Source organism: Anolis sagrei, chromosome 2, assembly GCF_037176765.1.
Source record: "Anolis sagrei isolate rAnoSag1 chromosome 2, rAnoSag1.mat, whole genome shotgun sequence".
Taxonomy (NCBI): domain Eukaryota; kingdom Metazoa; phylum Chordata; class Lepidosauria; order Squamata; family Dactyloidae; genus Anolis; species Anolis sagrei.
The window spans coordinates 3,773,999-3,788,774 of record NC_090022.1 but is presented as its reverse complement, the minus strand read 5'-3'; the positions used below and the strand labels follow the sequence as shown (position 1 = coordinate 3,788,774).

At 49.7% G+C, this 14,776-nt stretch overlaps 1 protein-coding gene across 1 annotated transcript; it reads right to left on the bottom strand.

Annotated features, from left to right (window-relative positions):
- Positions 1-3,838: 3,838 nt before the first annotated feature.
- On the bottom strand, positions 3,839-14,537 carry LOC132765845 (zinc finger protein 91-like). The gene is made up of 3 exons (XM_060760109.2): positions 14,502-14,537; positions 7,236-7,360; positions 3,839-6,269 (listed from the first exon to the last, which is right to left on the bottom strand). The coding sequence occupies exons 2-3, from the start codon at positions 7,262-7,264 to the stop codon at positions 4,013-4,015; spliced, it is 2,286 nt and encodes a 761-aa protein (XP_060616092.2). The 5' UTR covers positions 7,265-7,360; positions 14,502-14,537; the 3' UTR covers positions 3,839-4,012.
- Positions 14,538-14,776: the final 239 nt, after the last annotated feature.

Genomic DNA, 14,776 nt, shown 5'->3' with positions numbered 1-14,776 from the left:
CTGATACCAAATGAGAGACTCCCTCCTGGGCACACAGAAGACTGGGCAACTTGGAAGGCGCTGAACAGACTGCGCTCTGGCACCACGAGATGCAGAGCCAACCTTCAGAAATGGGGCTATAAAGTGGAATCCTCGACATGCGAGTGTGGAGAAGAGCCAACCACTGACCACTTGCTGCAATGCACCCTGAGCCCTGCCACATGCACAATAGAGGACCTTCTTGCAGCAACACCGGAAGCACTCCAAGTGGCCAGATACTGGTCAAAGGACATTTAACCAACTACCAAACTCACAAGTTGTGTATTTTTCTGTTTGTTTGCTTTGTTCTGTTAGAAATGTAATATAATGGACTGGTTGCTCTGACACGACAAATAAATAAACAAACCAGGGAACCTAACGATAATTGACAGGTGGCTTGCCCTATGATTGCAGCCAAAAGAAGCCACCTATCCTAAGAGTCCCCGAATCTTAGGACTGCAACAAACATTCAATACAAAGCAAACAAAATAGGAGCTCCTGGTACAGCTGTACCAGCACAAGGGCCTTCTCAGTGATTGCTCCCCGGCTATGGAACTCCCTTCCTGGTGAGATCAGGTCGGCCCCCTCCCTCCTGTCCTTTAGAAGGATGGTCAAAACTTGGCTGTGGGACCAAGCTTTCTGGACAGGGCAATAAAGCGGCAATAGGAAAGATGACCAGGCCAATTAGATTTGAAGCCGATGACTAGAACGGATTTAAATGGTGTATTTTAATAGGTTCTTGTGGGTTTTTTCGGGCTATAGAGCCATGTTCTAGAGGCATTTCTCCTGACGTTTCGCCTGCATCTATGGCAAGCATCCTCAGAGGTTGCGAGGTCTGTTGGAAGTAGGAAAAATAGGTTTATATATCTGTGGAATGGCTGGGGTGGGGCAAGGAGCTCTTCCCTGCTGCAGTTAGGTGTGAATGTTTAGCTGATCACCTTCATTAGCATTTGAAGGCCTGCCTGAGCCTGGGAAAATCTGTTACTGGGAGGTGTTAATCTGTGCCTGGAATCTACAAACCCACCAAGAAAATCCAACAAATGCTACGTTCAGCAAAGGACAAGAGGGATCCTCTCACCTCTGCAGGAGTCTACCGTATACCATGCAGCTGTGGACAAGTCTACAGAGGGACCACCAAACGCAGCATTGCCCAAATACGAATCAAGGAACATGAAAGGCACGGCAGACTACTTCAGCCAGAGACGTCAGCCATAGCAGAGCACCTGATGAACCAGCCTGGGCACAGCATATTATTTGAGAACAATGATGGATCTGGACTAAACTTGGTACGAATATTCCATATGCCCAAATATGAACACAGAGGGAGTTTAAGGGAAATAGACCTTGACATTTGGGAGTTGTAGTTGCTGGGATTTATAGTTCACCTACAATCAAAGAGCATTCTGACCACCACCAATGATGGAATTCAACCAAACATGGCATACAGGACTTCCATGACCAACAGACCACACTGGAAGGGTTTGGTGGGCATTGACCTTGAGTTTGGGAGTTGTAGTTCACCAACATCCAGAGAGCACTGTGGACTCAAACAATGATGGATCTGGACTAAACTTGGCACGAATATTCCATATGCCCAAATATAAACACAGATGGAGTTTAAGGGAAATAGACCTTGACATTTGGGAGTTGTAGTTGCTGGGATTTATAGTTCACTACAATTAAAGAGGATTCTGAAACCCACAATTATTATTTATTTCCGTCACTTTTACCCCGCCCTTCTCACCCCCGGGGGGGGGGGGGGGGGACTCAGGGCGGCTTACAGAGGAAGGCACAATTCGATGCCTTTGTCACATATACATACATATATAAGCAAATTAAACAATTACACATTAAAGATTAAAAACATCACTACACAACAATACGGTAACACAGAAGTAGATTAATCCTGAGCTCAGTGTTCGGAGTTTCGTAAATCCGTTCCGTCTCGTCAAATTCCAGCTTGTCATCAGGTCTTTCTTTAGCTGCCATGATGTCCAAATGCCTGGTCCCATATCCAGGTTTTCAACTTTTTCCTAAATGAAAGAAGGGATGTTGCCGATCTAATCTCCCCGGGGAGTGAGTTCCACAGGTGGGGGGCCACCACTGAGAAGGCCCTGCTCCTCGTCCCCGCCAACCTCACTTGTGATAAAGGCGGGGTCGAGAGCAGGGCCTCCCCGGAAGATCTTAGGTTCCGAGGTGGGATGTAGAGGGAGATCCGTTCGGACAGATACACTGGGCCGGAACCGTATAGGGTTTTGTAGGTCAAAACCAGCACTTTGAATTGTGCTCGGAATTGGATCGGCAGCCAGTGGAGCTGACACAACAGGGGGGTGGTGTGCGACAGAAATGGGGCAAACTTCCCACACAGAACCCCCATGACCAACAGAAAATACTCAAGGCCATCCAGTCCAACTCTCTTCACCAGGGCAAGAAAACGTAATCAGAGCCCTCCTGACAAAGAGCCATCCAGTCATAAATCTAGATAGATAGATATGATTCTCACACACACACAGATATAGTATCATAGATTTGAAAGAGACCCTTAAAGAAGGACTACGATATGTTGCATATTCCAGAGTAGGCAAACCAGACACTCTCCACATCAACACTGACAAAGAAACAGCAAGAAATACGGTTTACCCACAAGCAGAAAAACATTACATATATTAGAAACCAACACTTTCTCATTACTTTATTTTGCAGATCACCAGACTGGGCCACAGCAACGCCTGGCAGGGGACAGCTAGTAATAAATAATTCTTTACAGCCACGTCACACAGAGCTTCATGCTCTGCTTGGTATGAGCTGAATGCTCAACTACCGTATATTCTGGTGTATAAGACTACCTTTTAACCCAAGAAAATCTTCTCAAAAGTCAGGGGTCGTCTTATACTCGGGAGTAGTCTTATACACAGGAGTAATCTTATACGTGGGAGTAGTTTTATACACGGGAATCGTCTTATAGAGCAGGTGCTGAAACCTCCAATCGGATTGGAGACTCTGTGGTTGCCGCATATGATGGGGGGGGGAGCTCAAAAATGGCAATGGCCACGCCCCTGCTGTATGTAGCGACTGTATGAAAGCATTAAGGGCGACGCTGTACAAGTACGGTAGAAGAAAATCCAATCATCAGGATTTGTGGTCTTAATGCAGTCCCGATGGTGAGATGAAGGGGCGCCTCACCGGGAAGGTATAATTGAGGGGCGGAGCAAGCTGCAGGCTTCCAGGGCGCCTGGGGTATGGGAAAAAGAGATAGAGTGGCTCTGGGCCCAGAAAAACATAACTCTTTTACCTGTCTGGCCCGCCCTTGTATCCTATTATCGTTCCTCCTCCTCTGCCTCTCAGAGGTGCAGGTGCGCATGTGCGAGATCTGAGAGGCAGAGAAGGAGATACTGTAATAGTAAAATTACCATATTGAAATCAAATCTGATGCTTTTAAAATTTTTATTTGGTGTGTGTTGGAAGAGGGGTAGTTTTATATGGTGAGTATATCCCAAACTCTATATTTTAACTGGAGAAGTTGGGAGTCGTCTTATACACCCTGTCGTCTTATGTGCCGGAATGTAGGGTACTAGTATCCTGTTTGTGGTTTTGGATGCTCCGCTATTTTTGGGTAGCTTTCCCTAACACAAGAACCGCGCTGGGCATTGGACTCTCAGCCTGCTCCTTCAGCAGGTAGCCGAATCTTGGCCTCAGGAGGCAAACGGGCTCTAAATGACTGATTTTATAAACCATCATGGCAAGCAGATACTCTGACTCATTCAGAACTTGTAGAAATCAACTTTATTGTAGGAACTTTATTGTAGGAACTAAATGTCATTATAAAAATACAGACATGGGGAAAATATCAAGATTTATTAGGGGGAGCAGTTGTCCAATTCACAAAATATGAGAAATGGGTTTGCCATTTTGTGGAATATCAAAGGTGGTAAATTCTAATGAACTAGGAACTAAATGAACATTTCCCCTGAATTCCATTCCACTTTCCATACATTCACGTGGTTTCATCTAAGTGAGTCAATAGATGTTTACAACATGAGGTAATCCTGCTGAAGGCCTTCCCACATTCGATGCACATATATGGTTTCTCCCCTGTATGAGCCATTAGATGATTACTGTATGACCCAGGATCAGTGAAACTCTTTCCACATTCCATGCATTTATATGGCTTTTCTCCCGTGTGGGATATTTGATGGCAATGCAGCTGCTTACTCCACCTGAAACTCTTTCCACATTCCATGCACATATATGGCTTCTCTCCTGTGTGTGTCATTTGATGGGACTGCACATGTGCCTTTCGACTGAATTTCTTTCCACATTCCATGCATTGGTATGGCTTCTCCCCTGTGTGGATCCTTACATGCTGCTTATATGATCCACTATCACTGAAACGTTTTCCACATTCCATGCATTGATATGGCTTCACCCCTGTGTGGGATATTTGATGGCAACGCAGTTGCCCACTCCACCTGAAACTCTTTCCACATTCAATGCATGTATATGGCTTTTCCCCTGTGTGGGTCCTTTGATGAGAACGCAGATGTTCACTCCGACGGAAACACTTCCCACATTCCATACATTGATGTGGTTTCTCCTCTACATGGGTCCTTACATGATTATTATATGATGCATTATCACTAAAGCTCTTTCCACATTCTATGCATTGACGTGGTTCCTCCCCTGTGAGGGTCTTTCGATTATTATATGATCCACTATCACTGAAGCTTTCTCCATATTCCATGTATTTAAATTGCTTCTCCTTTGTGTGGGTCTTTAGATGGTAATTATATGATCCACTAACACGGAAGCTCCTTCCACATTCAATGCATTTATATGGCTTCTCCCCTGTGTGAATCCTTAGATGTTGGTTATATGTTACACTAACACGGAAGCTCTTTCCACATTCCATGCATTTGTATGGCTTCTCTCCTGTGTGTATTCTTTGATGGAGGCGCAGAGTTCGAATCCGATTGAAACTCTTTCCACATTCTATGCATTTATATGGCTTTTCCCCAGTGTGTGTTGTTTGATGCATACAAAGTTGTGCGCCATCACCAAACCTCTTTCCACATTCTATACATTTATATGGTTTTTCTCCTGTGTGTATCCTTAGATGTTTATAATGTGTTGAAGAATCACGGAAGCTCTTTCCACATTCCATGCATTTATATGGCTTCTCTCCTGTGTGTATTCTTTGATGGCAATGGAGATGTGCACTCCGACGGAAATTCTTTCCACAGTCCATGCATTGATATGGCTTCTTCCCAGCATCAATACTTTTCTCCTCTGAGTGAATCTCTAGAAGGTTAATACATGTTTGATTATCACTCAAGCTCTTTTCACACTCCATGTATTTATGTGGTTTCTCTCCTGTGTGAGTCCTCTGATGGCAAGACAGATGTGCCCTCCGAATGAAGCTCTTTCCACATTCCATGCATGTATATGGTTTTTCTCCTGTGTGTGTCCTTAGATGTGTATGATATGTTCCACTATCACTGAAACTCTTTCCACATTCCATGCATTTATATGGCTTCTCCCCTGTGTGGATCCTTTGATGGGAACGAAGACTTCCACTCTCCCTGAAGCACTTTCCACACTCCATGCATTTATATGGTTTCTCTCCTGTGTGAATCCTCTGGTGGCAATGCAGTTGTGCCCTCTGAATGAAGCTCTTTCCACATTCCACACACTTGTATGGTTTCTCCCCTGTGTGAGTCTTTAGATGGTAATTATATGGCTGACGATCACTGAAACTCTTTCCACACTCCATGCATTTATACGGCTTTTCTCCTGTGTGGGTCCTTTGATGGCTACGCAGATGTGCACTCTCCCTGAAGCACTTCCCACATTCCGTGCATTCATGTGGCTTCTTTCCCGTGTGGATCATTTGATGGCGACGTAGATTACTGCTAAAACCGAAGGTCTTTCCACAATCCATACATTGATAAGGTTTCTCTTCTGTGTGTGTTCTTTGATGTGAATGTAGATGATCACATGGACTAAAATTGCTTCCACATTCCATGCATTTGTCTCCTTTATGGAGTTTGGCATCTATGTCTAACTGTGAATGGCATTTGCAAATTCTCCCACAGTCAGAACATTCAGTTTTATTTGATTCTGAGGCTAGAGGTTCAGAATGATATGACTTCTGAAAAGAAGATATGGTCTTCTGAGTTTTCACTTGAGTTGTGTTTTCCATGACAGGCTTTGTTACAGCTGGTTCTCCGCAGTTCTCGTTCTCCTGCTGATTTCTATTTTGAAGGAAAATAAAATTCAATTAGAAGAAAGCACAGAAACCAAGAATCAAATAAGGAGCTGATCTTAATTGCTATATTTATTTATCGTGTCAAGAGCGAACCAAAGCAATTGTATTGCATTAAAAAAACAGACAAACAAACAAACAAAACACAAAGTTTGCAGACTTGGTATTCTATTAAATGTCCTTTGATCAGTAGCTGGCCACTTGGAGTGCCTCTGGTGTTGCCGCAAGAAGGTCCTCCATTGTGCGTGTGGCAGGGCTCAGGTTGCATCACAGCAGGTGGTCAGTGGTTTGCTCTTCTCCACATTCGCATGTTGCTTTTTTAGCTCCAATAATCTCCTTGATCTACTTAACATGGCATCCCTTCTTAAGGCACTGCTTTCTCTCCCCCCGCCGTCTCAAGCACGGTTGGTGGGGACGAGAGAGAGAGCCTTCTCGGTGGTGGCCCCACGGCTCTGAAACTCCCTTCCTAGGGAGATCAGACAAGCTTCTAATTTGTACTCTTTCCTTAGCTGCTGTTCCACCAATAATTTTCCTGTTTCCTACTTTGAGCTCAGCACTTTACAACGGTCTACCTCAACACGTTTGTTGACAGTATTTCCAGCCCATAAACCTATTGGGTTAGCCCCTGTTCCTTGTTCATGGGCCCCTGGCTTCTGGAAGAGCTGTGCCCATCTTTCTTCTGCAATCCTCTTGAGCCCCAAGGTTCTGGTCTTAGGAAACCACTTTTCCAGAGTTAGAATTTTGCCCCATATTGAATTCTCTGTTTGTTTGGAGAATTGTTCAAAGGGTAAAATGGATGAGCTCCCTCTCACTCTAAAATATCAGGCACTTCAGGTTGTTTTCTCTGCTCGCTCCAAAAGACAATGGAAGGGAAAGAGAGAGGGGACAAGGAAGCTCCAACTCTGGGTGGGCCAATGCTATATGCTGCGGAGCAGTGGAAAGGACACATGCTTACCCAGAGGACATGTTCTCACAGGTCTCCATTGTATCCTCTGCACATGAAGCCCACTAGACCTGGTCCAGGACACACAACTCCTTCTCAGAGGAATGCACAAGCACTTCTTCAAAGGATCCCAGAGGCTGAAAGGAGAACAAAGAGATGGAGAACATCACCAAAATGCAACACCCAAAATTAGTAAGAACATTAGCCCTGGCCTTGACTTACTCAACTGCTGAGTATGCCTGCCCTGTTTGGCGTAAGTCTGCCCATGCAAAGCAGGTGAACATAGCATTGAATTAAACATGCAGAATAATCACAGGATGTCTTAAACCTACACCTGTTGATAAACTCTACAACAGCGTTACTCAACTGAGGGGTCGGGACCCCAGGGAGGGTTGCGAGGGGGTTTCAGAAGGGTCGTGAAAGACCATCAGAAAATGCAGTATTTTCTGTTGCTCATGTGGGTCCTGTGTGGGAAGTCTGGCCCAATTCTATCTTTGGTGGAGTTCAGAATGCTCTTTGATTGTAGGTGAACTATAAATCCCAGCAACTAAAACTCTACCTCTGTTGGGGGGTCAAATGGGCTTTTCCTCAAATGGGCTTTTCCTCAAACTCCACCAATGTTCACATTTGGGCATATTGAGTATTTATGTCAAGTTTGGTCTGGATGTAGGTGAACTACAAGTCTGGATGTAGGTGAACTGCAAGTCTGGATGTAGGTGAACTGCAACTCCAAAATTTAAGGTCAATACCCACCAAACCCTTCCAGTATTTTCTGTTGGTCATGGAAAGTTCTGTGTGTCAAGATTGGTTCAATTCCATCGTTGGTGGAGTTCAGAATGGTCTTTGATGTTAGGTGAACTATAAATCCCAGCAACTACAACTCCCAAATGACAAAATCAACCCTTCCCCACCCCCACCCCCACCCCCAGTATTCAAATTTGGGCATAACGGGTGCTTGTGGCAAATTTGGTGCAATGAATGAAAATACATCCTGCATATCAGATATTTATATTATGCTTCATAATAGTAGCAAAACTACCGTTGTGAAGTAGCAACAAAAATAAGGTTATGGTTGGGGGGGTCACCACTACGTGAGGAACTGTATTAAGGGGTCGTGGCATTAGGAAAGTTGAGGAATACTGCTCTACAAGCTAGATGGCATTGCCCCCCCCCCCCCCAATGTGCAATGAGAAGTTGCTGCTAAATGTGAGAGAAATAAGGTTGAATCCTGTGAAAGCCACGCACTGCATGGCTACCAGTCTCCTCCCAATAGACTCCAATCAAGGGAAAGCTCTATGAGAACCATCACTCCTCTTGGCGTCCCCCCAACAACAGCAAGGGTATCTCTCTGGGCAGCTGAAACAGGCAATCCCAACTGGATTCCCCCCCCCCCCCCCACGAGGGAGGGTCTTCTTCCAGGGACAAACCAAGAATGGGCAACTTGGAAGTCCCCGAACAGACTCAAAAGAGGAGTGGGCAGATCAAAAGACAACTTGGCCAAATAGCACTACCTAAAAGAATCCCAGACCTTGTGTGACTGTGGAGCAGAACAGACAACTCCGCATCTGTATGCTTGTCCACTATGCCCTGCCTCATGTACAGAGGAAGAGTTGTTGGAGGCTACAGACAATGCCGTTGCTGTTGCCCGTTTTTGGTCAAAAGATATTTAGCCGCCTGCGCTCCTTCTATTTTTATCAGTTTTTATATTAATTTATGCAATGCTTTTGATACAAAATAAAATAATAGCCCCCTTCCTCCCTAGAGCGCAAGGCTTTCCTATCATTGCCTTTCCTCCCAGCCTCTGGGCCCCATGGAAGAGAGAGAGAGGAAGGGGAGGGAATGCAGGCCCACCGACCCCTCTACCTCTGTTTGGGGGTCAAATGGGGTTCATGCCTTCCTACCTCCATGACCCCCCTAAAGAGAGAGGAAGGGGAGGGAATGCAGGCCCACTAACCTTCTACCTGTTGGGGGGGGGGTCAAATGGGGTTCATGCCTTCCTACCCCCATGACCCCCCTAAAGAGAGAGGAAGGGGAGGGAATGCAGGCCCACTAACCTTCTACCTGTTGGGGGGGGGTCAAATGGGGTTCATGCCTTCCTACCCCCATGACCCCCCTAAAGAGAGAGGAAAGGGAGGGAATGCAGGCCCACTAACCTTCTACCTGTTGGGGGGGGTCAAATGGGGTTCATGCCTTCCTACCCCCATGACCCCCCTAAAAGAGAGGAAGGGGAGGGAATGCAGGCCCACTAACCTTCTACCTGTTGGGGGGGGGGTCAAATGGGGTTCATGCCTTCCTACCCCCATGACCCCCCTAAAGAGAGAGGAAAGGGAGGGAATGCAGGCCCACTAACCTTCTACCTGTTTGGGGGGGGGGTCAAATGGGGTTCATGCCTTCCTACCCCCATGACCCCCCTAAAGAGAGAGGAAGGGGAGGGAATGCAGGCCCACTAAGCTTCTACCTGTTGGGGGGGGGGGTCAAATGGGGTTCATGCCTTCCTACCCCCATGACCCCCCTAAAGAGAGAGGAAGGGGAGGGAATGCAGGCCCACTAACCTTCTACCTGTTGGGGGGGGGGTCAAATGGGGTTCATGCCTTCCTACCCCCATGACCCCCCTAAAGAGAGAGGAAGGGGAGGGAATGCAGGCCCACTAACCTTCTACCTGTTGGGGGGGGGGGTCAAATGGGGTTCATGCCTTCCTACCCCCATGACCCCCCTAAAGAGAGAGGAAGGGGAGGGAATGCAGGCCCACTAAGCTTCTACCTGTTGGGGGGGGGGTCAAATGGGGTTCATGCCTTCCTACCCCCATGACCCCCCTAAAGAGAGAGGAAGGGGAGGGAATGCAGGCCCACTAAGCTTCTACCTGTTGGGGGGGGGGTCAAATGGGGTTCATGCCTTCCTACCCCCATGACCCCCCTAAAGAGAGAGGAAGGGGAGGGAATGCAGGCCCACTAACCTTCTACCTGTTGGGGGGGGGGTCAAATGGGGTTCATGCCTTCCTACCCCCATGACCCCCCTAAAGAGAGAGGAAGGGGAGGGAATGCAGGCCCACTAACCTTCTACCTGTTGGGGGGGGGGGTCAAATGGGGTTCATGCCTTCCTACCCCCATGACCCCCCTAAAGAGAGAGGAAGGGGAGGGAATGCAGGCCCACTAAGCTTCTACCTGTTGGGGGGGGGGTCAAATGGGGTTCATGCCTTCCTACCCCCATGACCCCCCTAAAGAGAGAGGAAGGGGAGGGAATGCAGGCCCACTAACCTTCTACCTGTTGGGGGGGGGGGTCAAATGGGGTTCATGCCTTCCTACCCCCATGACCCCCCTAAAGAGAGAGGAAGGGGAGGGAATGCAGGCCCACTAACCTTCTACCTGTTGGGGGGGGGGTCAAATGGGGTTCATGCCTTCCTACCCCCATGACCCCCCTAAAGAGAGAGGAAGGGGAGGGAATGCAGGCCCACTAACCTTCTACCTGTTGGGGGGGGGGGTCAAATGGGGTTCATGCCTTCCTACCCCCATGACCCCCCTAAAGAGAGAGGAAAGGGAGGGAATGCAGGCCCACTAACCTTCTACCTGTTGGGGGGGGTCAAATGGGGTTCATGCCTTCCTACCCCCATGACCCCCCTAAAGAGAGAGGAAAGGGAGGGAATGCAGGCCCACTAACCTTCTACCTGTTGGGGGGGGGGGGTCAAATGGGGTTCATGCCTTCCTACCCCCATGACCCCCCTAAAGAGAGAGGAAGGGGAGGGAATGCAGGCCCACTAACCTTCTACCTGTTGGGGGGGGGTCAAATGGGGTTCATGCCTTCCTACCCCCATGACCCCCCTAAAGAGAGAGGAAGGGGAGGGAATGCAGGCCCACTAACCTTCTACCTGTTGGGGGGGGTCAAATGGGGTTCATGCCTTCCTACCCCCATGACCCCCCTAAAGAGAGAGGAAAGGGAGGGAATGCAGGCCCACTAACCTTCTACCTGTTGGGGGGGGGGTCAAATGGGGTTCATGCCTTCCTACCCCCATGACCCCCCTAAAGAGAGAGGAAGGGGAGGGAATGCAGGCCCACTAACCTTCTACCTGTTGGGGGGGGGGGGTCAAATGGGGTTCATGCCTTCCTACCCCCATGACCCCCCTAAAGAGAGAGGAAGGGGAGGGAATGCAGGCCCACTAACCTTCTACCTGTTGGGGGGGGGGTCAAATGGGGTTCATGCCTTCCTACCCCCATGACCCCCCTAAAGAGAGAGGAAGGGGAGGGAATGCAGGCCCACTAACCTTCTACCTGTTGGGGGGGGGGTCAAATGGGGTTCATGCCTTCCTACCCCCATGACCCCCCTAAAGAGAGAGGAAGGGGAGGGAATGCAGGCCCACTAACCTTCTACCTGTTGGGGGGGGGGGTCAAATGGGGTTCATGCCTTCCTACCCCCATGACCCCCCTAAAGAGAGAGGAAGGGGAGGGAATGCAGGCCCACTAACCTTCTACCTGTTGGGGGGGGGGTCAAATGGGGTTCATGCCTTCCTACCCCCATGACCCCCCTAAAGAGAGAGGAAAGGGAGGGAATGCAGGCCCACTAACCTTCTACCTGTTGGGGGGGGTCAAATGGGGTTCATGCCTTCCTACCCCCATGACCCCCCTAAAGAGAGAGGAAAGGGAGGGAATGCAGGCCCACTAACCTTCTACCTGTTGGGGGGGGGGTCAAATGGGGTTCATGCCTTCCTACCCCCATGACCCCCCTAAAGAGAGAGGAAGGGGAGGGAATGCAGGCCCACTAACCTTCTACCTGTTGGGGGGGGGGTCAAATGGGGTTCATGCCTTCCTACCCCCATGACCCCCCTAAAGAGAGAGGAAAGGGAGGGAATGCAGGCCCACTAACCTTCTACCTGTTGGGGGGGGGGGTCAAATGGGGTTCATGCCTTCCTACCCCCATGACCCCCCTAAAGAGAGAGGAAAGGGAGGGAATGCAGGCCCACTAACCTTCTACCTGTTTGGGGGGGGGGTCAAATGGGGTTCATGCCTTCCTACCCCCATGACCCCCCTAAAGAGAGAGGAAAGGGAGGGAATGCAGGCCCACTAACCTTCTACCTGTTGGGGGGGGGGGTCAAATGGGGTTCATGCCTTCCTACCCCCATGACCCCCCTAAAGAGAGAGGAAGGGGAGGGAATGCAGGCCCACTAACCTTCTACCTGTTGGGGGGGGGTCAAATGGGGTTCATGCCTTCCTACCCCCATGACCCCCCTAAAGAGAGAGGAAGGGGAGGGAATGCAGGCCCACTAACCTTCTACCTGTTGGGGGGGGGGGTCAAATGGGGTTCATGCCTTCCTACCCCCATGACCCCCCTAAAGAGAGAGGAAGGGGAGGGAATGCAGGCCCACTAACCTTCTACCTGTTGGGGGGGGTCAAATGGGGTTCATGCCTTCCTACCCCCATGACCCCCCTAAAGAGAGAGGAAAGGGAGGGAATGCAGGCCCACTAACCTTCTACCTGTTGGGGGGGGTCAAATGGGGTTCATGCCTTCCTACCCCCATGACCCCCCTAAAGAGAGAGGAAAGGGAGGGAATGCAGGCCCACTAACCTTCTACCTGTTTGGGGGGGGGGGGTCAAATGGGGTTCATGCCTTCCTACCCCCATGACCCCCCTAAAGAGAGAGGAAGGGGAGGGAATGCAGGCCCACTAAGCTTCTACCTGTTGGGGGGGGGGGTCAAATGGGGTTCATGCCTTCCTACCCCCATGACCCCCCTAAAGAGAGAGGAAGGGGAGGGAATGCAGGCCCACTAACCTTCTACCTGTTGGGGGGGGGGGTCAAATGGGGTTCATGCCTTCCTACCCCCATGACCCCCCTAAAGAGAGAGGAAGGGGAGGGAATGCAGGCCCACTAACCTTCTACCTGTTGGGGGGGGGGTCAAATGGGGTTCATGCCTTCCTACCCCCATAGGGCCCCCTCCCCTGGCAAAAAGACCCTTCCTTAATTACTCCCTCCCTCCTCCTCCTCCTCGAAACCCCTTCCCCGTGGAATCCCACGGGAGCATTGCAGCACACCCAAATACCTGGGAGTCACCCTGGACCGTGCTCTGACCTACAAGAAGCACTGCCTGAACATCAAGCAAAAAGTGGGCGCTAGAAACAATATCACAGAAAAGCTGACTGGCACAACCTGGGGATCACAACCAGACACAGAGAAGACATCTGCCCTTGCGCTATGCTACTCTGCTGCTGAGTACGCATGCCCAGTATGGAACACATCTCACCACGCTAAAACAGTGGATGTGGCTCTTAATGAGACATGCCGCATTATCACGGGGTGTCTGCACCCTACACCACTGGAGAAATGACACTGTCTAGCTGGTATTGTGCCACCTGACATCCGCCGGGAAGTAGCAGCCAATAGTGAAAGGACCAAGGCAGAGACATCTCCTGCTCATCCCCTGTTTGGGTATCAGCCAGCACGTCAACGACTTGAATCAAGAAATAGTTTTCTAAGATCTACAGAGACACTTGCTGGAACACCTCAGCAAGCGAGAGTCCAAAAGTGGCAGGCTCAAACCCAGAACCTCAACCAATGGCTGATACCAAACGAGAGACTCCCTCCTGGGCACACAGAGGACTGGGCGACTTGGAAGGCACTGAACAGACTGCGCTCTGGCACCACAAGATGCAGAGCCAACCTCAAGAAATGGGGCCACAAAGTGGAATCCACGACATGCGAGTGCGGAGAAGAGCAAACCACTGACCACCTGCTGCAATGCACCCTGAGCCCTGCCACATGCACCATGGAGGACCTTCTTGCGGCAACATCAGAGGCACTCCAAGTGGCCAGATACTGGTCAAAGGACATTTAATCAACTACCAAGCTTGCAAATTTTGTGTTTTGTTTGTTTGTTTGTTTTGTTCTGTTAGAAATGTAATACAATTGTCTGGTTGCCCTGACACGACAAATAAATAAATCAGGGCAACCTCCCCTGGAAAAAAGAGGTCCATTTGGGGACCCCCTCTTTCCTCTGCACCCCTTGAAGGCTCCTGAATGAATGGGAGGGAAAGCATCTTGGGGGAGATGGGGCTTTCAAGGGGAAGGAGTGGTCTTTCTGAAGGGGAGAGTTGACACTGAGGCATCCTGCAAAGGGAAGCCCTCAAACAGAGAGGCAAACACACACAAGCCAAGTCTTCCCTGTCCCTTCCCTTCTGCTCCAGCCTCAAAGATGAAGAGATACCCCAATGCAGAGAGGAGGCAGAGGCCAAGGCAGCCCCTTTGGGTGGGCCAAGGGGCCCCCCACAATGTCCCTCCACCCCCAGCCCTGCTCACCTTCCCCTCTGCCTTCCTTCCTTCTCTTCCCAAGAAAGGAAGTGCCCCAAGGTCCACGTGGTGGAGCAGCCCTCCCTTCCGGAAATGACGTCAGGGGGAAAGGGGGCTCCTCTCCTCCCTTTCCTGCATTCCCTGCCTCTCTAGGATTTTGGGAGGGCTGGGTGGGGAGAGCCACAGAGGGAGAGAAGCTGAAGGGAAGGAGGCACCTTCAAAAATGGAGGGCTTCTTCTCCATCTCTCAAAGGAAGGCCAAGGGAGCCCTCCCCCTCTCCCCAC

What these genes read in the sequence shown, in the direction of transcription:
- LOC132765845 (XM_060760109.2), bottom strand. Translation starts at nt 7,264, where the DNA reads ATGGAGACCTGTGAGAACATGTCCTCTGG. An exon ending in TGTGAGAACATGTCCTCTGG is followed by an intron (nt 6,270 to 7,235) that starts GTAAGCATGTGT and finishes CCTTCAAAATAG; the next exon opens with AAATCAGCAGGAGAACGAGA.